Source organism: Paroedura picta, chromosome 6, assembly GCF_049243985.1.
Source record: "Paroedura picta isolate Pp20150507F chromosome 6, Ppicta_v3.0, whole genome shotgun sequence".
NCBI classification, from domain to species: Eukaryota; Metazoa; Chordata; class Lepidosauria; order Squamata; family Gekkonidae; genus Paroedura; species Paroedura picta.
The window spans coordinates 128,313,156-128,337,332 of NC_135374.1; the positions used below are offsets into that span (position 1 = coordinate 128,313,156).

Here is a 24,177-nt window from a genome sequence, read left to right on the forward strand (position 1 = left end):
CTGGATCCAGGCAGGCTGGCACGGCTGCTCCTGTTAGATCCGACAGTGGCCTTCAACAAAGTCGACCATGAACTCCTGGCCCACTGCCTAGCTCAGTGGCCCCAACCTTTTTATCACTGGAGGCTGGTCAACGCTTGACAATTTTACTGAGGCCCGGGGGGGGGGGGGGTAGCCTTTTGACAAGGAACATTGCCACCGCCTGAGCCCCTACTCCACTTGCTTTCCTGCTGGCATCCCTGACTTCCCACCGCCCGTTGGGGGGGGGGGCGCTGCCAGGAGCAGCTGCACACTGCCACGCCGAGGGCTAGCCATGGCAGCTGCCGGAGAGCACCAAGGGTGAGCCGGTGGCAGAGTAGCCCCCAAGGCAGCAGCTGGGGAGGAGGACGAGGAGGAGCTGCGACCCAGTACCGACGGATACACGGACCAGTACCGGTCCCCAACCGCGGGTCGGGGACCACTGCCCTAGCTGACACAGGGGTTAGAGACACAGCCTTGAAATGGCTAGAGTCCTTTCTTTAGTCAGGGACAGAGGGTGGCAGTAGGGAGAACTGTGTTCCAACGTAGGGCTATTAATTGTGGGGTCCCACAGGGAGCCATACTTTCCCTGATTCTATTTAATAATCTATTTTCACTCCCTGGCCCAGCTGATTCAGGGGTTTGGGCTGGACCGTTGCCAATATGCTGATAACACCCAGCTAGGTCTGTTAATGGACGACTATGCAGCTACACCTCCAGACAATATTAACCATTTTCTGCTTTCTCTAGCAAACTACAGGGCAGATAGAGAACTATTTCAGACCATAGCATGTGGGTTTGAAATTGTTCTGTAGCTGGAGAAGGAAAACCGAGCTGGAATCAGCAGTTGTGACACAAAGCAGTCACTGGAAGAGACAATGGATTCCACATACACACACATCCAACATCTAACGGAATCAACTGCAGTGAGGAGGAGAAGAAGGTCTCTGAAACATATGGAGTAGTTCATCGGCAGATTCTTTGTTTTGATGCCTGACTTCAGCGGCAAAACAATTTGAAGGATTTTGCTAAGAGAAGGTCTTTGATTTCTTAACCATTTCCCACCTGACTGGAAATGGCGATCTTCCACCAGCCGGCATTTCCAAACATTTCACGGAATTCTGCTTATATGTTCAATCAGAAAATGACAGTGTTACAGGAGATAGCGTACAGCTAATTTTAGATAAGACATTATAGGAAATCCCCCCCCCATTAAGCCATATTAGATTTAGTCATTTAAGGTGGAAGATTAAAATTGTCAAAAGTGCTTGCCATACACTGAACACAGATTATGCAAATACATCTGGAAATATTAAGAAAACCTAAAACAAAGCGACACATAGAATACTGAGCTGTCAAAAGGATATGGACATCTTTGTCACAAATTTGTCATGAATATTCTCGGGAGGGGGAAAGGTCTCCAAATCCTTCTCGAGTTGCCTAAGCTGCCTTTCCATCTGCTTTAAGCTCTTCTCCAAGCTTTCTGCTGAAACTAAACACAGCAGGAGTTACCTGAAACTTTCACAGCAAGTGGAGAGTGTCGCTGTGCACAGAAAGGATTGACTAAGCTTGTGCTCTAAAAAGCCTTTTATTAGGTAAAGCACTTTTATAGGCACCAGAACCCTGACTCTAGAAGTAGATTGCGACTTCTAGCACAAGCTGTGACTAGATAATGAGTGTAGCGCAAGGTTTTGGAAGGGAGTATCGTCCAGGCAACGGTGACAAAGCATGCACATGGAGTTCACACAACGAAAATATTTCTGGACATAATTAATGCAAACGGGTTAAGGAGGCAGGAAATAGTCTTCAACTCTGCATCTCCAAAAGGCATCAAGAAGTCTTCCATATTGATAATTTTTAAAGTGGCTGAAACAGTTCAAAAAAGTAAAAGTTTCCACCCAGAGCAAATCAATCTAGAGCAGGGGTAGTCAACCTGTGGTTCGCTGGCAGGAGCTCATGGGAATTGTAGTCCATGGACATCACAGGTTGATTACCCCTGATTTAGAGGAGACAAGCATGCCAAGAGGGATGGAAAATGAGCCATGAGAAGAAAGTGACCCCATATGAACCAATAAGCTCCAGCCAAGAGGACAAGAGGAACACATTTAACAGTCACTGAGTCTCAATGCTGCACGGCACAGAGCATCAGATCTGGGGAACACTGAATTTGTCAATGAAGATGTACTAGAGGGAGGGGGGGTTATGTAAAACTCTGAAGGGTTCATAAGGAGCTGTGCAGATCAGGCTCTTATTCCCCACCCCAAAAAAGTTGAATGTGGAGAGTGTTTGTTTTGCAGATTTGCTAGTTGCTGCTCAGCCCGGGGGGAGGGGGGGTCTTGCAGTGACTTACAACACTTGGACAACATTGCATCACAACCCTTAAGCAGCATTGCGATAAATCAATTCAAAACAAAAATCAGATATTAAGACACATAACTCAGCATCATCCCACTTGCAAACCAGGCCAGAAGATCTGGATAACTCCTAAAGGCATACCTGAACCACTCGGCCCTGAGAGCCCTGCAAAAAGAGGCAATGTCCTGCCGGGCACAGGGGTTGTCAGAGAATGCATTCAACAGAACAGGAGCCATAACTGAGAAGATGCACCCTTAGTTCTGTTGCTCTTTCAGCAGGCCAATGGGATCACGCCGTTTCTAGTAAGGTCTATAAACCAGGATTCCTTCTGCCCAAAGCATGTTTGGCAACAGACCAGGCATGACCACCCCAAGACTCTAGAGCAGGGGTAGTCAAACTGCGGCCCTCCAGATGTCCATGGACCACAATTCCCAGCGAATGCTGGCAGGGGCTTCTGGGAACTGTAGTCCATGGACATCTGGAGGGCCGCAGTTTGACTACCCCTGCTCTAGAACAACCTCCGAGAACAGGTTGGGGGCTCCAACTGCCCTTGGCTCTCCAGCAAAGCTGCAAAAGCAGAGCTATTGCAAATAGCTTTGGGGCAGTCTGAGTCTAGGCAGAGGGGAAACCCCTGCTGGTGGGGGGTGTTTCTATCAAACGGTTTATGTCTACCACCATAAAGGCTGTCGGCTCTAGGTTGGGAGCTCTGCACTGATTTGGAGGGCGGATCATGGAAGGATCATGCTGTAGAGTCCACCAACCAAGACAGCTATTTTCTCCAATGGAACTCCTCTTCATTGTCTGCAGATTAAATGGAGCATCGGAAGAGCTCCAGGTGCCGCTAGGTTAGCAACCCTAGCTGTTACCCACCACGTGTGTGAGATGCCTGAGAGAAAGGCGGGCATTTAAATAGCTCAAATAAAAAAAATAAGCCCATTGGAATACAAACCTCTGCTTGCTTTATCTACATGTTGCAAATCTTCAACAAACCTCAGGACAGCAGGGTATTTTTCTTCACATGTTTCAACCAGAAAATGAAGCAATGTAGTTTTCTGATCAATGGATTTAGTGTCCTTTAGCTTGAAAGAAAAGAAAAGAAAATAATCAGAAGCTTCAGTAGATTTTAACACATCTACTGATATGACAGAGAAAGGGGGCTATGGCAGAGAAAGCTTTCGTGGCCCTGGTTGAGGTCCAACGTGCTTCTTTGGGGCTAGGGACCCTCACCCAGTTGGTGGTAGCACAGTGTAGAGCTCTTTTGGGGTATAGGCAGGGAGGTAGCCTCTCTGGTAGACTGGGCCCAGACCATATATGGCCTTTAAGGTTATTACCAAAACCTTAAGACTGATCCAGAATTCAACCGGATATTGCTATCCTCTGACTGCAACCCCGGAGAAAGCAGATCAGCCATGTGAAGGCTGTCCCCTGTATCCTGATGTCGGTGAGATGCCTCACTGTGTCAAATGCTGCTGACAGATCTAATAGTACAAGCAGCGCCGACCCGCCTTGCTCCAGCTGGCAGAGGAGGTTGTCCATCAGGGCGACTAGCAACTAGCGCTTCTACCCCATGGCCAGGCCAGAAACCTCCAGGTGGGGCCGGGAGAGCGCCTGGGATTACAGCTCACCTGCAGAGTATAAAGATCAGATCCCCAGGCAGAAAGGGCTACTTTGGACAGGGTTGTGATAGAGAAGACACACTTAAGGCCTCCCACACAGGTTGTTGTTGAACTGACTTGAGGCCTACCACACAGGGTTGTTGTACAGATGAAACAGGAGACAAAAGAACCAATTTCGTCTCCAGAATAACGCTGTGCAGTGGCCTCAATTCTGCAGTGAGTTGCAAAGAAGAAAGACACATGGCTTGGCTGTGTCTAACCCCCGGCCAGAGCAGTATTTTAAGTGAGAAGGGGCTTTTCTGTGGCCTCCCTGTCAGCCCACTGTTTGGCAGAAGGGGAAAGTTTCCCACCCACAAAAGGAATGCTCACAGACTCCCCTGCGTTGCTCTCTGAAGGAGAATGCCTCCCTCCCCTCAGCCAGGGCCTGTCAGAGGCTCCTTCGCAGCAGGCCTGAAGGGAGGGAGGGGAGGGGGAGCACTCTCCAGCCTCCTGCCAGCTCTGTCAGGGTTTTCAGTCAATTTGCAGTTGGACATGGCAGTTAGGGCAGCCTTGGGGCGAAAAGGGCAGGTGCGGCCTGTCCTAGCCTCCGTTCTCACTCCCCTTGGCAGCCCTGCTGACCTCCTCTCCCTGCGGTGGTCAGGAGCAGACTGGCTGCGATTTGCCTCTGGCTGGGCTGACTGGATGGAACTTTGGTGCGTCCTGGTGAGGGTCCAATCGGAAGGCGCTTCACGCCTTCCGATTGGCCCCTCCGCTTGTCAGTCCGGGGCCAAGAGGCCAATTGTTGCCCCCCCCCCATCCCGGACTGAGCCCACCCCAACACCCCTTACTGTTTTATTAAGAGGGAACAGATTCTTTGATTCTAAATGCAACATTCCGTCAGTTGAATGGTTAATAGTTTTTTGGGTTTTCTTAATCAATCTATGTTACTACATGGCAGAATGCAAAGGTAGTCTAATATGGATGAGGCACTACTTAAATGCACTATCAACTGATGGCTAATATCAAGGATTGCCCAAATCTGCACACCCAGGAAGCCAGTGGATAACATTACCCTGCGCACGTAGCTCTGCTTGAGGGTATTCCGCATGAAACACCTGGAGCCGATTGGCCCTTGAGCATCTGTGCCCGGGATTTCTAATATAATGCCCTTTTCAGATTTCTGACATCCTATAGTACACTGAACGCATGAATCAGCCTTATGAGTCAGACCTTCAGTGCATCAAAGTCAGTACTGAGTACTCAGACTGAAAGCAGCTCTTCAAAGTCAGATCCTTTAGCTGGAGATGCCAGGAACTGAATTGGGGCTTCCGGAATGCCAAGCAGGGGCTCTACCACTGACCTGCTGACACTTCCGCGTTGCTTTTCTGAGAACTCTAAATACAGCGTAAATCCCATACAAATAGTATCATGCACCTTGAAGCTCAGTGTAAAAAGCAGATTATAAATATAGTAGAATAATAAATAAGCGTAGTCAGAAATTGGCTGCAATCATGCAGTTTTAATCCACTTTAGCAACTGTCTACAACGGGATAGTTAAAAATTTATGTTGAGATTTTAACACTGCCATTCTCCAGAGGGCTCAAGGTGGCTTTTTAAAATGTTTTTGCCATTTCACCCAGTAAAATCCAGTTGCAAAGTGCAGAGAGAGCGAGCATTGTTCAGCATGTGTGAAAGCGCCTTAAGCGTGACTTTTTGACAAGTAGCTACTCGGGTCATTTGCTTGAGCGAGAAGAAATGTGGCGCTGGATCCAATTCATTCACACCATAGATCAGTGGTCCCCAACCTTTTTCAGGCTGGGGACCGGCGGCAGCAGGGAGGCCGATTGCCCGGCCGCACATGCCGCGTACACATGGGCGAAAAGGCGCACATGTGCGGCCCAAAAATGTGCATGTACGTATGTGCACAAGTGCCACGCATGCACATTTTCGGCCCTGCTTCCCCCTCCCCCCCTCGCACAGTAAGAAGCTTGCTGGGAAGTTTCTTACTGCGGGGGGGGGGGGGGCAGGGAGAGGGAGCCGCGGCCCAGTGGTTGGGGACCACCGCCATAGATGATTCCAGTGCAGCCTCCGCCACCCTTTGTGACAGCCTACTTATTCTGGCTGCTTAACTTAAAAGATACAAACAGAAGCTTTAAAATGGAATATATAAGGATCTCAAAACAGCGTATACTGTTCACCTGATACAAAGTGTTTACTTTGCTGAGCTCCATGGCAAATTAATGGCTTTTCTCAGTGAGAGGGAAAGAATGAATAGATCGTGTTGCTCATATTGTTGGGGAGGTTAAGAGTCGAACGGGAATGAGTAATTTAAATAGCGTGGTGACTAAAAAAGAAAGAACCAACAGTGGCTGCAAATGAAGTATCCTACAGCTTAACCGAGATACAAAGACGACTCACTTTGCATAAGGAGCTGAGGTCAAACCCGAAGGTCTGTGCATTCCGTGATCCGGCATTCATGTAGTTCCCCATGAGCAGCACCAGTTCCAGGAGGTGGCAGAAGCTTTTGCTCCTCCTTAGCTCTTCGCAGGCAGCACTGACAGCCACGATGTCCGGCCTGATGTTGCTCACCTGCTCCTCAAACTGAAGCTTAAAGAGAATCGCACTCAGGCGGGGCTGCAGCCGCTTCACACCGCTCATCTGACCATGGGGGGGGGGGGGAGAGGAAAAAAAGGTCTCGTCAAACTTGGGGGGTTTTGCCATCAAGTTGCAACTGATGATCATTATTTATTTATTTATTTATTTTTATTTCCTTGGATTCTTATACTGCCCATCCTTTGCAGCTCTGGGCAGTTTACATGCAATACTACATAAATTTACATGGAACATTATAACAATCCATAACATTATATAATTTTCAATAGAACATCACAATCTAACAGTAACCATTACAACACAACAAGAATAACAACAATGCTGGGGAGATCAAATTGTTCAGTCATGGCAGGGTGTCTGAGGGGGGAACCAGCAGGTGTTCCGAGTCGGTCGGCCTCAAGCGAACGCCTGGTGGAGGAGCTCCCTCTTGCAGGCCCTGCGGAACTGGGGGAGTTCAGGCAGGGCTCTGATTTCCCAGGGAGCTCCTTCCACCAGGTGGGGGCCTGGACCGAGAAGGCTCTGGCCCTTGTTGAGGCCCGACGCCCTTCTCTGGGGCCAGGGATCCGCAGCCAGTTGGAGGTGGTGGAGCGTAAGACTCTTTTGGGGGTATAGGCAGGGAGGCGGTCTCTCAAGTACACTGGGCCCAAACCGCGTATGGCCTTAAAGGTGATTACCAAAACCTTAAAACTGAATCCAGAATTCAACTGGGAGCCAGCCAAGTTGTTTGAATACCGGCCAGATGTGGGATCTCCATGAAGTTTTAGTGAGAATCCTGGCCACAGCATTCTGCACCAGTTGTAGTTTCCAGATCAAGGATAACGGTAGGCCTGCATAGAGCGACTTGCAAAAGTTCAATCTAGAGGTGACTGTCGCATTGATCACTGTTGCTAGATGCTCTGGGTCCAGGTAGGGCACAAGTAGCTTGACTTAGCAGAGATGGTAAAATGCCAGCCACGCTACCTTTGTGACTTGGGCTTCCATTGTAAGGGAAGCATGCAGGATCATGTCCAGCTTCCTGGCAGAGTGCATTGCTGAGAGCTTCACACTGTCCAGGGTGGGCAGATGCGTTTCCATGGTCCCTTCCTACCCAACCTCTATCTTTGCAGGGTTGAGCTTCAGACGATTTTGCTTGATCCATTTTTTCACTGCTTCCATATATCTGGCTAAGGGTTCTGGGGGAGAGTCAGGGCCGTCATCCATTAGGAGGAAGAACTGGTGTCATCTGCATATTGGAGGCAACCCAGCCCAAACCTCCGCACCAGCTGAGCCAGAGGGCGCATAAAGATGTTAAATAAGATAGGAGGGAGGACTGCTCCTTGTGGGACTCCACATGTGAGCTGGTGCCGGTTAGATACTCTCTCTCCTATCACTAACCTCTGTCCATGACCCCGGAGGAAGGAAATCAGCCATTTAAGGACTGTTCCCCATATCCCGGCGTCGGCTAGGCGGTGAGCTAGGAACTCAGGATCTACTGCAGTGGTCCCCAACCCCCGGTCCGGTGACTGGTCCCGGTCCGTGGATCAGTCGGTATCGGTCCGCGACTCCTCCTTGTCCTCCTCCCTAGCTGCTGCCTCGGGGGCTGCCCTGCCACTCTGCTGCTGGCTCACCTTTGGTGCACTCCGGCAGCCGCCATGGCTGGGGCACCCCCTCGGCATGGCAGTGCGCAGCTGCTGCTGGCAGCGCCCCCCAGTGGGCGGTGGGAAGTCAGGGGAGCTAGCGGGAAAGCAAGCGAAGCAGGGGCTCAAGTGGTGGTGACGTCCCTCGGCAAAAGACTGCCCCTTCCCAGGCCTCACTAAAATTGTCAAGTGTTGACTGGTCCCTGGTGATAAAAAGGTTGGGGACCACTGATCTACTGTGTCAAACGCTGCTGACAGGTCTAATAGTATGAGCAGCGCTGCCCCGCCTCGGTTTAGCTGGCGTGGGAAGTTGTCCGTCAGGGTGACTAGCGCTGTCTCTAACCCATGTCCAGGCCGGAAGCCCGACTGAAATGGGTCAAGGGATGAAGTTTCCTCCAGGGATGCTGATATTTGGTCTGCAGCAGTCCTTTCAACCAACTTGCCCAGAAATGCTAGATGCGAAACAGGGCGATAATTGTCAGGGTCTTGCAGAACCAGAGATGGTTTTTTGAGCAACGGGCATACCACTCCCTCTTTTAATCCTTCCCGGAATTCTCCTGTTAAGACGGAGAGGTTGATTATTTCTCGGAGGGGGGCTCCTATTCTTAAGTCTATTATTTTTAGGAGCCACGATGGACATGGGTCTAGTGGGCAAATGGTTGGCCTCGTTGTTGCTAGCATCCTGTCCACTTCATTTATCGAGAGTCGTCTGAAGTGACTCATTGTTCTCTCCAAAAACACAGCCAAGGGGCCTCCAGTTCACTTACTGTGTCCAAATTTGTTACCCGTCATTCCCAAGCAGACTCATGGTGGGTAACAATATTTAAAACCCCATTAAAATGGACAAAAGTAACAAAACAATAGAACCAGCAGACCACAACATGGTGGAAAACCCCTATCTCTAGAGGGAGGAGAAAGGAGAGGCAAGAAATAATAGTTCCAGTTTGACATCAGGGGGCCACATTGATCTTCACTCACTGCCCCATTGATCTTCCCTCAACCGTAGACCTAGCAGAAGAGCTTTACAGATACTGCGGAACACAGAAAATGAATGCCCCGACCCCACTCCAGGCTAAAGGGACTCTCCTGTCTGTTACTTGGGGCTTCCTACAGCTGGCAAACCCATGTAGTCAGTTCCCCTAACAAACTGGCTATATCATAGAATCATAGAATAATAGAGTTGGAAGAAGCCTCATTAGTCATCTAGTCCAACCCCCTGCACTATGCAGGACACTCACATCCCAATCGCTCAGCTACTGTAACCTGCCACCCCTTTGCCTTCACAGAATAAACCTCTCTGTCAGATGACTATCTAGCCTCTGTTTAAAAATATCCAAAGATGGAGAACCCACCACCTCCCGAGGAAGCCTGTTCCACTGAGAAACCGCTCTAACTGTCAGGAACTTCTTCCGGATGTTTAGATGGAATTTCTTTTGAATTAATTTCATCCCATTTGTTCTGGTTTGTCCCTCTTGGGCAAGAGAGAACAATTCTGCTCGATCCTCTATATGGCACCCTTTTAAATACTTGAAGACAGTTATCAGATCCCCTCTCAGTTGTCTCCTCTCTAGGCTAAATAGACCAAGCTCCCCCATACGTTTCTTCATACGTCTTGGTCTCCAAACCCCTCATCATCTTTGTTGCCCTCCTCTGGACACATTCTAGTTTGTCAACATCTCTCTTCAATTGGGATGACCAGAACTGAACACAGTACTCCAAGTGAGGCCAAGCAGAGTAAAGCGGAACCATCACCTCCTGTGATCTGGATACGATACTCCGTTGGATACAGCCCAAAATACCATTTGCCTTTTAAGCTACTGAGTCTTACTGTTGACTCATGTTCAATGTATGGTCTACTAAGACTCCTAGATCCTTTTCGCACATGCTACTGCCGAGACAAGTCTCCCCCATCTTATATTGGTGTACTTCATTTTTCCTACCTAAATGCAGAACTTTACATTTGTCCCTATTGAACTTCATTTTATTCAGTTTAGCCCACTTCTCGAGCCTATCAAGATCATCCTGCATTCTGTTGCTGTCTTCAGTTGTGTTTGCCACCCCTCCCAGTCTAGTATCGTCTGCAAATTTAATAAATATCCCCTCTAAACCCTCATCCAAATCATTTATAAATATGTTGAACAACAGAGGCCCCAGGACAGATGCTTGGGGAACTCCACTTGTCACTCTTTTCTAAGAAGATGCTGAACCATTCATCTCACCGACATCAGGATACAGGGGACAGCCCTCACATGGCTGATCTGCTTTCTCCGGGGTTGCAGTCAGAGGATAGCAATAGGAGCAAGAGTATGTAACCTATACCAGCTCACATATCATCTCTCCAGTCCTATTTAACATCTTCATGCACTGTCCTGCTCAGCTGGTGTGGAGGTTTGGGCTGGGATGCCATCAATACGCAAATGACAGCCAGCTGTTCCTCCTGATGGATGGCCACCCTGATCCCCCCCCCCCCCCGAATCCGTAGCCTGGAAGCGGTGATGAGGTAGCTCAAGCAGAGTTGACTGAAACTCAACCTTTCAAAGATGGAAGTCCTGTGGCTGAGCAGGAAGGGTCCCAGAACATCCAGCCACAGTGATCCAGGCAACGGTTACCTCTAGACTAGACTTCTGCAACTTTTTCTATGCAGGCCTTCCCTTAACCTTGATCCGGAAACTGCAACTGGTCCAGAATGCCGTGGCCAGGATTCTCACAGGCACATCTGGCTAGCGCGCCAACAACTCCACTGGCTCCCGGTTGAATTCTGGATCAGTCTTAAGGTTTTGGTAATAACCTTAAAGGCCATATATGGTCTGGGCCCAGTCTAACTGAGAGACTACCTCCCTGCCTATACCCCAAAAGAGCTCTACACTGTGCTACCACCAACTGGGTGAAGGTCCCTAGCCCCAAAGAAGCACACTGGACCTCAACCAGGGCCGCAAGAACTGTCTCTGTCATAGCCCCCCACAGTCTATACGTACAACTACATAAATGTTTTCTCTTTCCCACGATTGAAAATTCCAAAAGCACATGGTCACTGCTACCAAGTGTGCCCACTACTTCCACCTCATTTACCAGTTCTTCCCTATTGATGAGAATTAAATCTAAAATACCTCAATGTTCTTCTGTCGGTTGGGGGCCTTTCTGGATTTGTCTTGTGAAATTTCTACCAGCTGGCCCAATAGTGTGAGTCTTCAAAGATGGCTTCAGAGGGTAACTGCACTGGTCTATAGTAGAACTGGTTGTATTTGAATCTAGCAGTATCTAAGATACCAACTAGATTCTCACCTTTTGAGACTCCAAGCAGACTTGATTATAGCTCTTCTGCAAACCTAACTGTTCAGTCTCTACTACAAACCAGCTGTGACAGATCACAAACCTTTCAAATGATCTGTTAAAGGGGGGTGGGAAGAGGAGAGCAAAACCCAGCACCTTTCTAGGTCACCAAATCCCCTTTCAAATTAGAAGGCAGCTATGATCGGGGATATCCTGCCTATGGATAAAAGATTCTGAGATCTACCTTCTGCCATGAAAGGAATTATTCATTTCTGACTACCTTTCCTAGATGGGGAAGAAAACTCAAAACCTCTTTGGGATTTAACCGAGCGAAGCAGAAGTAGCCACAACACAGATCTAAGTCAACTGCAGCACTACTCACCACAACTGCAAACTGCTCCGGCTCTGACAAGTTATCATAGTCACTCTTCCACTTGGGCAATTCACCCAGTTGTTTTTGTTCAGGAAGATACTTAATTAAATTCTGCATGAAATAAAAATACAAAATAAATGAATGCTTCAGAGAGCCTTCGCTCGATCAGTGTGCCAAGGATTTCCTACGGAAACTCACAACAGAGAGAAGGCACTGAGGATACACCAGCAAGCCTAGCAAAGAGCAGACAAAACCCTACATGCTGATCTGTATTACTGAACACTAAGCATCGGCACATGTTCTGGAGGCCACAAAAATGCATCAAAGTCCTAAGACTGACATGGGGATGAGCTCTATGCACAAACGAAAGAAGTCTTTAAGAAGAACATTCACCATCAAACCCCATATGGGTTTCAGCCTGGAGAAAAGGAGGTTGAGAGGGGACATGATAGCCCTCTTTAAGTATTTGAAAGGTTGTCACTTGGAGGAGGGCAGGATGCTGTTTCTGCTGGCTGCAGAGGAGAGGACACGCAGTAATGGGTTTAAACTACAAGTACAACGATATAGGCTAGATATCAGGAAAAAAACTTTCACAGTCAGAGTAGTTCAGCAGTGGAATAGGCTGCCTAAGGAGGTGGTGAGCTCCCCCTCACTGGCAGTCTTCAAGCAAAGGTTGGATACACACTTTTCTTGGATGCTTTAGGATGCTTTGGGCTGATCCTGCGTTGCGCAGGGGGGTGGGCTAGATGGCCTGTATGGCCCCTTCCAACTCTATGGTTCTATGATTCTAAGACAGCAGTCACCAATCTACATATGCTTGGCAGAATCAGAACCCTGAATCAGTGAGCAGGAACCCTTTGCTCCTGGATTCTGGCTCTTTTCTACAGCTTTTAGTTTCAGTAATACCACATTCATTTGTGTTGTCTGCCCCCAGAAACTGGGTGCTGGCAGGCACAGGCATATGAAAAATCCATGTCATACAGACCAAATATGTGCTTGGAAGACAGAAGAAGAGTTGGTTCTTATATGCCACTTTTCTCTACCCAAAGGATGCTCAAAGCGGCTTACAGTCGCCTTCCCATTCCTCTCCCCACAACAGACACCCTGTGGGGTGGGTGAGGCTGAGAGAGCCCTGATATCACTGCCCGGTCAGAACAGTTTTATCAGTGCCATGGAGAGCCCAAGGTCACCCAGCTGGCTGCATGTGGGGGAGCGCAGAATCGAACCCGGCATGTCAGATTAGAAGTCCGCACTCCTAGCCACTACCCCAAACTAGCTCTGGATCAAAGATTTACTGCAAATACAATTGACAATTATGATGCCTGCTGGGGAACCTGCAGGATCCATAGATTTCTTTGTCATACAAGCACGTTTGGCACTTCACAATACCTGGAGCATGGACTCGGAGAGTTGGATTTCATCTACTTCCAGGATCATCGTTTTGATGTCTTCATAAGGCACCCGGAAAGAACCGAGAAAAATAGCTAAAGAAAAATATCACCATGTGAAACTGGAGAAGAGTTATGACTTTGTTTTTGCGGCACTAAAAAGAGCACAAAATATCCCAGCAGCAGTCCTTGCCCAAATCCACAGAAAGCGTTACACAGCCCTACCTGCACAGAAGCTTAGGCCTGTCCCCAGCCTCAACAAGGTGGTAAAAACTAGCTGGGCTAGAGGAAGAAGACAGAGAAGGTGACGGGAATGTTCAGGCCAAATGCCGTCTATCTGATATGTAGATGAGGCACAGCAGAAGTGTCTATTTACAATACTTCCTCTCTACAGCCTTCTCCTCCAGTAGTACATGCTTATCCACCCAAGAGCAGGACCAGCATATTATGGAAGTCTAAAAATGCTGGCTGTCTGAAGATCGAACTGACTACTGTCAGAGACCAACAAAAATACTACCAGGAGAGCTTAGGAAAGGGAGCACACCGAAGCAAGAAAGGGAAAGAAAAACAGTGGTATGGTTCACTAAATCCTCATTCAGGATAGCAGATAGTGAAGAGAGCCATGAAGGAAAGGGAAACACTCACACACACACACACACACACACATTTGGAAGGATCTGCTGATATGTAGTTGTATTTTTGTTTTAGTGTGTGCATTTTTAAGTTACATTTTTACTTCCCAAACCTTGAGGCAATGCTGAAAGTCTGAAGGGTGGCCTCACAGCTCCTCTTAATCCTCTACTGCAGTGGCCCCCAACCTTTTTATCACTGGGGACCGGTCAACGCTTGACAATTTTACTGAGGCCCGGGGGGGAGGGGTAGTCTTTTGCCGAGGGACGTTGCCAGTGCCTGAGCTCCTGCTCCACTTGCTTTCCTGCCAGCACCCCTGACTTCCCGCTGCCTGCTGGGGGGGCGTTGCCAGCAGCAGCTGCACAGTGGCACACCAAGGGGGAGCCCCAGCCATGGCGGCTGCCGAAGAGCACCAAAGGTGAGCCGGCTGCAGAGTGGCAGGGCAGCCCCCGACGCAGCAGCTGGGGAGGAGGACGAGGAGGAGCCACGGCCCGGTACCGACTGATCAACGGATCGGGACCAGTCCCTGGACTGGGCGTTGGGGTTCACTGCTCTAGTGTTCACAGAAATTAATTACTTGTGCAGTATTATATGACTGACACAGCCTGGTTCTTCCGCCAGGCATATGGTTGAGGCCAACTAGGTTCCTCGCTCCCAGGGAGAAAGAGACTGACCCATTCTGAACGGGGAATGGGTTCAAATTTTATTGTCTGCCGTCGTGTTATACTATATCATTGTTCTAATATGTTTTAATGGGTTATTTTAGGGGATTTTACAATATTTTGTTGATGTTGTAAACCGCCGTAAGACATTGGAGAGCGGTGGCATATAAATAAATTAATTAACTAACTAATTAATTGGTGGAGGGCAACATTCTTTTAAAGAAACACTGACCATTGTTCAAAGGCAAAAGTTGTGCTCTGATTATTGGAAACAAAAGTACAATAAAATATTTCCACATGCAGGACAATTTACTTACAAAGGTTTTGGGCAGTTTTTGGATCCAGAATTTTGAGTTCTTTGATGCGTTTTTTAATACATTTCTCTTCAAGATCTTCATCTTTCTTTACTGTTAAGGAAAGTTTTCTTTTTTAAAAAACGGATTGATGACAGACCTCATGCAATTGTTCACTAAAAGGTAAGCAGGAAAGGGGCTGTTGAAGATATGCTTGGCCTGCAGAAGGACCGAGGCTCAACCCCCCCATCATCTCCTGCCAAAAGGATTCGGAGGGATCCTTTGGACTCCGCCTGAAAGCCTGGAGATCTGCAGCCAGTCTGAGCAGGCCCCGTTGGCCTTGAGGGGCCCATTGTCTGATTCAGTCCAAGGCAGCTTCATGAGTTCAGAATACGGTTGTGCACTTCAGCTTAGTTCAGCCGCATGGGTGATCACCGAAGCCTGAAATGGCACGCGGGAGGCCAGTGGCTAAGAGGGGGGGGGGGTGGCACGCGAGCCAGTAGCTGCACGCAGGTGCAGAACTCAACTGCAAAAGCAGTAGGTAACTGGAGACCACCATTTTGTCTAGCAAGGTTAAGGTTTCACTACATCCGCTTCTGCTGCTCTAAGTCGACCTATTTCATTCCGAGTTGTTTGTTGACTGTCATAAATCATTCATTCATACCTGCTGGAGGTTAATTTCCTTCGAGTCCAAAAACTGAGGAGCCAGACTCATTTTTACCCGCCCATATCATCTTAGCTCTGTGCTTCAAGGAACCTGGGGTCGCAGCTGAAGAAATCCTGAGTCCTTGCATGCTGTCCTGAGGCCTCCTTCCAATTCCATTCATTCTATTAGCAATGTTTCCATGCCACACATTTCTAAAGCAGCTCTAAGGCAGGCCAAAGCCTGATCCAACTCATTTTCCACAGCAGCACACGGCTAAGAATGACCAGTGCTTCACTGACACGGAAGCACTTCCTTCCCAAACCATACGTTGATCAGCGAGCGCCAACCGGTTGGTAATCCCAGGCACCAAAGCGGCCCATCGGTTCTCCAGCTGGCCGGTTGAGCCCTGACCCGAGGCCCCTGGAATGACGGCCACCTGAGGTCAGGGCCCTGGTGAAGCTAGCACAGTCTCACAGGGCCTGCCAAGCCTAGGGTTGAGGCCAAGGCGGTTTAACACCATACGAGTCTCCCTCCTCTCCTTCCTCTGCTGCCACGCACTACCAGTTCTGGAAGATGTCTGGGGAGGTGGGGGAGGCTTTGTTGGTTGCAGCTAATTAACTATTAATATAAGCATTTTTATCCTGTTTTAATTGTATTGATTCTTTTAGCCTATTGTTGTGAACCACTCAAGCCTGATTGCAGAGAGGAACAGTATACAGACTGACTTGATAATGATGATAATGATGATGATGAGAGCTTTAACATAGAAAAATTGCACACCTCTCTTCTGACAACAAAATGTGAGCTCCAGTTTGTTGAGCAGATCAGCAGATTCATATTTGCGATCATTTGCTGTTAACCAAAAACAGTTCTCGCTCATGTCGTGCGGTATAATCTGCAAATAATATTAATGAATTACACAGATGTTTATAAAACTCTTGCCTATAAAAACTGAATTGTTATTGATTATCTTATTAACAAGCTTCCTGTTACAAAAAAAGCCTGCTATTGCCTCATTAATACACAAATAAACATAGTTGCTTTACACTCTTGGTTTATCAGAATCAGTACCCATCTACTCAAACCAGCAGGGGCTCCCCACCACCTTTGGCAGAGGTCTTTCACATAACTTCCTACTTGGTCCTCTTAACTGGAGAGGCCAGGGACTGAACCCAGAGCCCGCATGCCAAGCAGGGGCTCTTCTATGGAGACACAGCCCCTCTGCAATTTTGCTTGAAAGATACTCTGCAGTGACCAACATTTGGAGCAGCAAGCTTTCCAAATGACAGTGGGGGTGGGGAAAGAATAACCAGGTCCAGTTTGGGTGGGATGCTAGGCCCCCTCCTCCAGTTTGACTTGAGCCAGCTCCTGTGGAGGACTCCTTCCTTCATCTTTTAATCCCCAGGGGTGAGGCAAATCAGGAGGTGGTGAGGAAACTGTCTGCGTCTCTATTAGGCCAACATGGAAGACAAACCACCAAAACCTCCGCCTCCGGCTACTGAGAATAATCCTGACAATCCACTCCTAAGTATTTTTGCTTATTGTGAGAACATGGGGGGGGGGGGGGGACTCCAGCAGCCAGAGCAACCGTGCAGGAAAATATTGAAGCCTAGAAAAAGGGCATAGAAGCAGCATCTGTCCACTTAGACGGGTGGGGTGCACTTCCCCCCCCCCTCTCTCTGACACACACAAATACATCACTTATGGGTACCCTTGATGGGATGCAAAGGCAGGCAAAAATCTTTACGTAAACCAGCCATTCAGCCCCTGTTGCAGTGGGCACGGGTGGGTTCACAAGCGACCTCCGCACTGGGAGCAGAGCTGAGCAAGGCTGAATCCTTCAGGTTCGAGCCAGGCGCCTTCACTGTTCCCCCCGTTCCCACCTCTATGCATGAGCCGAGAGTGCTCTACCAAGCGGTCATGTGCCAGTCCCTCACCTGGACTAATATCCCTCCCCAGGGAACAGTCTGAAGGAACATCGCTGGCAGGGCAATGTTCCATGAGACGCAGCGCCCACCTGGCCTTTTTCATCAGGACTAAATTAGCTGCCCAGAATGGGAGGCACATGGGCAAACAAGGCTATCAGACTGTCAGTGATTGAGGCCATTTGCTTAGCAACAGTTGTTTTTTTTTTAAAGCTTAATTTGGGCAATCCAAAAAGGAACTAAGGGACATTCTGAGTCAATGAGCAATCATATTCTTAATGAAAAGCTTTAAAAAAATTAACTGTTAAATTTCGGAACACCCAACTACAGTTGAACTTGAATGGGACAAAAGGATGCATTCAGTGCTAAGGAGGTGCTGACAGGAAACAATCGACTCTATGGGAATGGGGAAACCTGGCCATGAGGGGGAGGCCCAGTGACTCGGCAGTAGCACCCAGCAGGGACTCCACTGACAGCCTCCTGCAGCTCAGCAGTGCTTGTGCTCCTGCATAGCGCCAGCCTAGTAACCACCAGGGGTCTGTGGCCTCATAACATCTTCCAGAGAGGAAATTGAGATCCCAGCGTCACTTGCCACTCTCTCTGCTCACGAGCATTTACTTCACTTGCCGCCTGCAGTTTAGTCAGTGCCAAGGGCCCAGAATTATTTCCTTTAGATTTATACAGAAAGCTTTGTGTCAGCGGTTCCCCCACTCTCGGATTACCTTTGACCAGTTGAGCCTTTTCATAGTGACCTCGGGTTTAAACTGCTTTTTTGGTTTCAGTCCAAATGGCAGCACGTGAGAACTCTGCCCTCCCGGTGGTGGGGGGGGAGGAGGAACGGCACCCCCCAAAGGAGGCGGTTTTCCTGCACCTGGAGTAAAGGACAGGGGCAATGGGGGAGGTGGGGGTGGGGGTGGAGGGGGCACAGTGCCAGGAAGAGGTGTTGAAGACTGCACTGAGTGACCCAGGGTATCAGCTGAACCTTCTTGTCCTTCCAAGGTAGGCAGGAGACAGGATTCTAGACCTCCGGTGGTAGAGCCATTCTGGAAAGAAACCAAATGTTCAGATTTTATTAACGCAACCAAAAAAAGAAGAGCAAATCTGACATCTGCAATAATAGAACAAAGTTTGAGTCGAGTGGCATTTTTAAGACAAACCTAGTTTCATTCTGTGTACAAACTTCCTTGTTCATGAACCCATCATCAGGTACACATTGTCTTATATCAGCTTAAACCTAGCATTAAACTTGGTCTTAAAGGTGCCACTGGACTCAAACGTTTTTCTATTTCATCATGCCTACTCATATGAATCTATCTGTGTGAATAAATCACACTAACAGGTCTACACAACTGTTTTGAAAAATTTCTCAACATCATACAGAAACATGCAAGTACCAGCAAAAAAATTGCATGCTGATAGACTGATTTAGGACCTCAGACAGTTGACACGTCTGCTACAGCATTTACTGCCATTAAATATCCAATGTTGTTTTGCACAACTGTGATATTATCACAGACAAGAATGTTAAAAGCCTCTCCAGCTACATGTTGATTTGGCCATCATGGCTGGACACGCATGCCAGACACCACATGAGATACTTTCACAAAGCGTAGGATGATAAATTTATAAACACAAATACAGAAGCAGCCACAATTGAGTCTATGAGACAGTAATACTTTTATATATCTAAGATAATCAGGTTCATGAAAGGAAGATTTGTAAATTTTAAATAATACATGTTGAATAGCTACTGAACTCACAAAATTAAATGTTTCTTTGAAGTAACACTAAGTTACCTATTATCTAGTTACATCTCATCAAAATCATGTCAACTAGCAGAGAAGCCCGTTATATCTCTGAATCCAAAGGGTTCTAGGCCACCCCCCCACCTGCCCCGGGCAAGCCAGCTAAGGCCTTGGATACCCTGGAGAGGCCTTGGCGGGCCTTTTTGGGGCGGGGGGGGGAATACTGGGGGACAGTCCGCTCCTCCCACCGGCCTGGCAGCAATACCAAGGCCTGGCAAGGCCGCGGCTTGAGCTGTTTGGGGCGGCAGGAGCACTGGCAGGGGCTCCCTCCCCCCATCCGCCCACAGTCCCAGGCCCACCGGCCCTCCCTCCCAGCTCCTGCTTACCAGGTTAGAACATCTTCCAAATGGAAGAAGTTGGAGGGGGATGCGACCAGGGGCAGGGCATCCTTCGTGATTGACCGCTCGTTGGACAGATGGCCAATCAGGAATGGAGGAGCCAGGACTGCCAACCTGATTGGTGGTTAGGTGGTGAGTCCCAGCTCCTCCCAGCACCCCTTGCCGGCTTTATTTATGGTTACAGATAAGAGATGTGGATCTGCTCTCAGTTACCTAGCTGTGGCACATCACAATGAATTTCTTCATGTTTCACTAGAAACGCAGAAGAACAATCTACAATTGTCTAATGCACTTTAGTTGACTATCTGAAATCAGGTAAACAGCCATATATCATAAGCCTTATAAAAACATGAAAAAATATAATTTTTGCTTTACATCACAAAAACGAATGAATAGAGGCACTATTCATAATACTTGTTTATAGGAGGCTTTAATGGCTTTCTAACAGCACTTTAAACTTTGAAATTGGCCACTCAGTTCTCAAGGTTTACCTCAAATTGTAAAAGGTAGGAAAAATTGGCTTTGGCCATCTTTATGACATCTTAAAATCTTAAGCCAAATATCGGAATATTTTATTGTCTCAAAACATGATGCATAGATGTACACCTTTCAGAAAAAATAGAGAAGTTTTGCCCCTTACCTGAAGAATTATCTAAACTAGCGATCCCCAACCTGTGGGCTTCGGACCACATGTGGTCCTTCGACTAATTGGAGGTGGGCCCCGAAGGACGCCTCCCCCCCCCCCCCGGCCCTTTACAACACACTTCGGGTGTCCTTGTCTCCCATCACTCCCAGATGGGAACTATCTCGTTTCAGAGAAACAAGCTCAGGGTTCCCATTGATTGGTCATTGTCATGAGTTAAAATTTCCATGAAAATAAAATGTTCCTTATGTTCATTGTTGTGGCGCGTCTGTATCTTATTTTGAAGGGATGTTTAAACATTACCATAGCGATCAGAGAGCGTTAGGGCAGTGGTTGAGAGTAGAGGAATAAACTACCCCCCCCACCGGGCCTCAGTAAAAGGCGTTGAGTGGTCCCCGGTGATAAAAAGGCTGGGGACCACTGATCTAAACCCAACCCAAAGGTCAGCACGCTCTCCAAGGGGCTTTAGGATGGTATTGTTAACTAAAAAAATTCTCCCTTTACCTGGCATTTATAAGCTCTTAGTTCAGCCTCAAACCGACCCATTTTTTCTTCAGCTTTCTGAAGCTGTGACTTTGTATCTTGATGAGCTACAAATTCATTTTCAAACTAGAAGAAAAGCAAGCATACAAACATCAAACACTGCTATGCATCCTTGTTTTTTTTTAATCAAAGGTGGCAGCATAAATCCTAATTGCTTGTTTCACTGCTCAAACATTTAATTTCTTAAAAGTTATAAGAACACCATTGTGCAATCAAGCATTACTACAGCAACACAAAATTCAGGAAAAATATGACCAAAGGGAATTAAAGTTGTAATAATAGACAATGAGGCTAAATAAGAATATTTTTATAATAAAGTAAGTACCAGTGTATTTTTTAAAAATAAAGCTGGGGATGCCCAATGTGAAGCCGTGCACCAGAACAGGTCTAGACAAGGTGTGGCCTACGGTGTTCGTTGACAGAGCCAATTTGCTTTACGGCTGCGGATCCATCAAGCTGAGCCATGGGACCACGAGTGCAGTCCGTGCTGCCAGTTTGGCACAAAAATGCAGATCACACAGAATGGTTTGAATCACACAAAGGGGGAACAATTAAAATAAGATTCTGTGAAATATGATGGGTATCTGCCAAAGGGAGCTTTGACTTTTGAAAGCTCATAACTCGAAAACTTCCAATGAAGATAGATTCAGGTGGGCAGCTGTGTTGGTCTGAAGCAGGAGAACAAAGTTTAAGTCTAGCAGCACTTTAAAGTTCAGGTTTTCTCATATGTGAGCTTTTGTATGCATGCACATACATGCATGCATGCGCACGCAAGCTGACACCTTGCATATTACAGAAAGCTACATATTTTTAAAGTTACACCAGTAAACTACTCAGATTGCTTACCTTTTTTGAGAAGTCCAAAGCCCTTTCTTCAAGTTCTTCAATTTTCTGCTGATCTATACAAACAGCTAGAAGAAACAGAATTTTCAAAAGCATGGCTGAGTTAAGATGGAAGCCAACCAATCTCCAGTCACATCACATAAAGCTGATTCCACAAGAGATGCGCCAGAGGCCTAACTGTGGCTCCATTTCCACTTTTCCTTCTCTCCTTATGCCAGGAATCCCAACAGAGAGCAATGGCCCCAACTGATACTTTTCCTGCCAGGTGTAGTATTTGCCCAACAGGACCTCTCATTGGCCAGTGGAGATCAGCTGGTTCATGCAGCTGCTGCCACAATGCAAGGTGAGCCACCCCAAGAAAGACTGCCATAGGGAACAATGGAGGTGAATAACACAGGAATCCTGAAAAAACCCAGATGCAAATATTAAGAAGAAGAAGAAGAGTTGGTACTTATATGCCGCTTTTCCCTACCCGAAGGAGGCTCAAAGCGGCTTACAGTCGCCTTCCCATTCCTCTCCCCACAACAGACACCCTGTGGGGTGAGTGAGGCTGAGAGAGCCCTGATATCACTGCCCGGTCAGAACAGTTTTATCAGTGCCGTGGCGAGCCCAAGGTCACCCAGCTGGTTGCATGTGGGGGAGTGCAGAATCGAACCCGGCATGCCAGATTAGAAGTCCGCACTCCTAACCACTACACCAAACTGGCTCTCTTAAGCTGGTAGCTGGAACCCAGATAATCATGAAAGCTGGTATTTTTTAGTTCCCTAATATCCAATTCAAAAGAAAACATTTTTGCTCTTTCCTTTTTTGAGGCGAGAAATTACAATAACTTATGTTCCTACCTACCAGGATTTCTCTTACTGTGCAGACATGCAGGGTCTCTCTCACCAGCCGTTCAGTACTGTTACTGGTAATGCCACAGGTTACAAAATGGCTGGGCTCATGAGATGAGCTTATGTAAAGGTCAGCTTTTTTGCTGTGACAATGACAACCAGAGTTACATCTGCATGCATGCCACAAATGTGTTTCTGTTAGATTCAAATGGCATACCTTGCTATATGCTTACTGATTAACTGAAAAGCTTTTATAATAATTGTAATTTGTCTTGAGAATCTCCTTTGTTTATATACCATGACATATGTCATAGTGTAACTAAAATTACAAAGAACCTTAGAGTTAGGTTGTGTAGTAGCAATAATTAGAACATCTAGTTATTAAACTTGGAGTTCTGAAAAAATGAGTCTCGCTCCTTAATTTCTACAGCTGGAGCAATTGCATCAAGGCCTGACATTCTTGATGAGATGAGCTCAGTAAAGTTAAACAGCCAAAAAGGCAAAGGTGGTTTTCTAATGAGACAAATGGCTTTGCAAGCAGCAGAGCATGATGAGAAGAATGTGATGGACACAGGAGGGAATTTTTGTGCTGGGTTATTAGCCGGGCTGACCGACAAGTGGATATTAGATTTTGATAACTGGGTAAACAAGAAAGAGTCGGGTCACTTCTCCCAAGGAAGGGAGGAGCTGCCTTTCATCAAAGAAGAACAAAAAGCACCAAAGAGCTTTGAATTGCCTAAAACTAAGACTGCTTTCTGGGTTTTTTTTACCACTGTTGTATATTTATGGATTTCTAATGAACAGACATATGCCATTTTTATACGTGTATTTTTATATGGTTGTGAATAGAGATTCACCTGTGATATCCTATAACTTGTATAAATTAAATACTCTTAAAATTGTATGTATTCCTTACTGGGTCAGTGTTGAACCCCTAAATTAGGGCCCAGATTCTCAAAAGCTCAGTATCAAAGCAGTATTTGGTTTCACTGATAAAAGCACAAAGCTCTTGGTGGAGTTGATCTTCTCAAATCAAGAGCATTTGATGGAAAGAATGCAAAATGTTTCCTTGTATGACAAAGTGGGCAATCAGTTTTTTTCTGGAGGGCTAAACACACAGACCTGGCCTGACATTACCTCTTAGCCAAATTATTCAGTGATTTGCTGCCTCCAAACATGGAGATTTACTTTAATCCACTGATGAACCCCTTTTCCACAAACCTGTCTAATCTCTTTTAAAGTTGTATATAGTTGATGCAATCTAGTAACGGTGAATTTCACAAGTAATTAAATTTAATAGCATTCATTGCCAGAGTGTGCGGTGATAGCTACAAGCATAGATAGCTTTCAAGGGGGTTCTGTGACAGATTCATAAAGTAGAAACCCAGCTTTGTACTTAACTGTATATCTCCCATTAGTGTCTGTGGGACTGTTAATTCATGAAATGCTAATGAATTTATTCAGTTAGTAGATCAGACAGGAGATTGGGGTGGGGGAGAGAACTGAGATTCGTAGGGTCATTTTCAAAATACCAGTAAACCGCTCCTGTGGAGAGGTATAAATAAAGCGCTAAGGGGTAAAGGGGAAGAGAGAGGGCTGGCCGAATCCAAGATAAAAACTTGGAGGGCCCAATCAGGAGCCACGAAGAAGAAGAAGAAGAGTTGGTTCTTATATGCTGCTTTTCTCTACCCGAAGGAGGCTCAAAGGGGCTTACAGTCGCCTTCCTATTCCTCTCCCCACAACAGACACCCTGTGGGGTGGGTGAGGCTGAGAGAGCCCTGCTATCACTGC

General features: G+C 47.1%; 1 protein-coding gene across 2 annotated transcripts in view; it reads right to left on the reverse strand.

The window, feature by feature from the left end:
* DIAPH3 (diaphanous related formin 3) overlaps positions 1-24,177 on the reverse strand; it is a 147,989-nt gene that overhangs the window by 86,262 nt on the left and 37,550 nt on the right. For both annotated transcript variants that reach the window (XM_077344123.1, XM_077344124.1), the window contains 10 exons: positions 21,557-21,621; positions 20,672-20,776; positions 18,104-18,424; positions 16,237-16,351; positions 14,835-14,924; positions 13,227-13,321; positions 11,847-11,948; positions 6,384-6,623; positions 3,320-3,449; positions 1,382-1,507 (listed from right to left, as the gene is read on the reverse strand). In XM_077344123.1, coding sequence (XP_077200238.1) covers positions 1,382-1,507; positions 3,320-3,449; positions 6,384-6,623; positions 11,847-11,948; positions 13,227-13,321; positions 14,835-14,924; positions 16,237-16,351; positions 18,104-18,424; positions 20,672-20,776; positions 21,557-21,621 — 1,389 coding nt within the window. The remainder of the gene's footprint in view (positions 1-1,381; positions 1,508-3,319; positions 3,450-6,383; positions 6,624-11,846; positions 11,949-13,226; positions 13,322-14,834; positions 14,925-16,236; positions 16,352-18,103; positions 18,425-20,671; positions 20,777-21,556; positions 21,622-24,177) is intronic.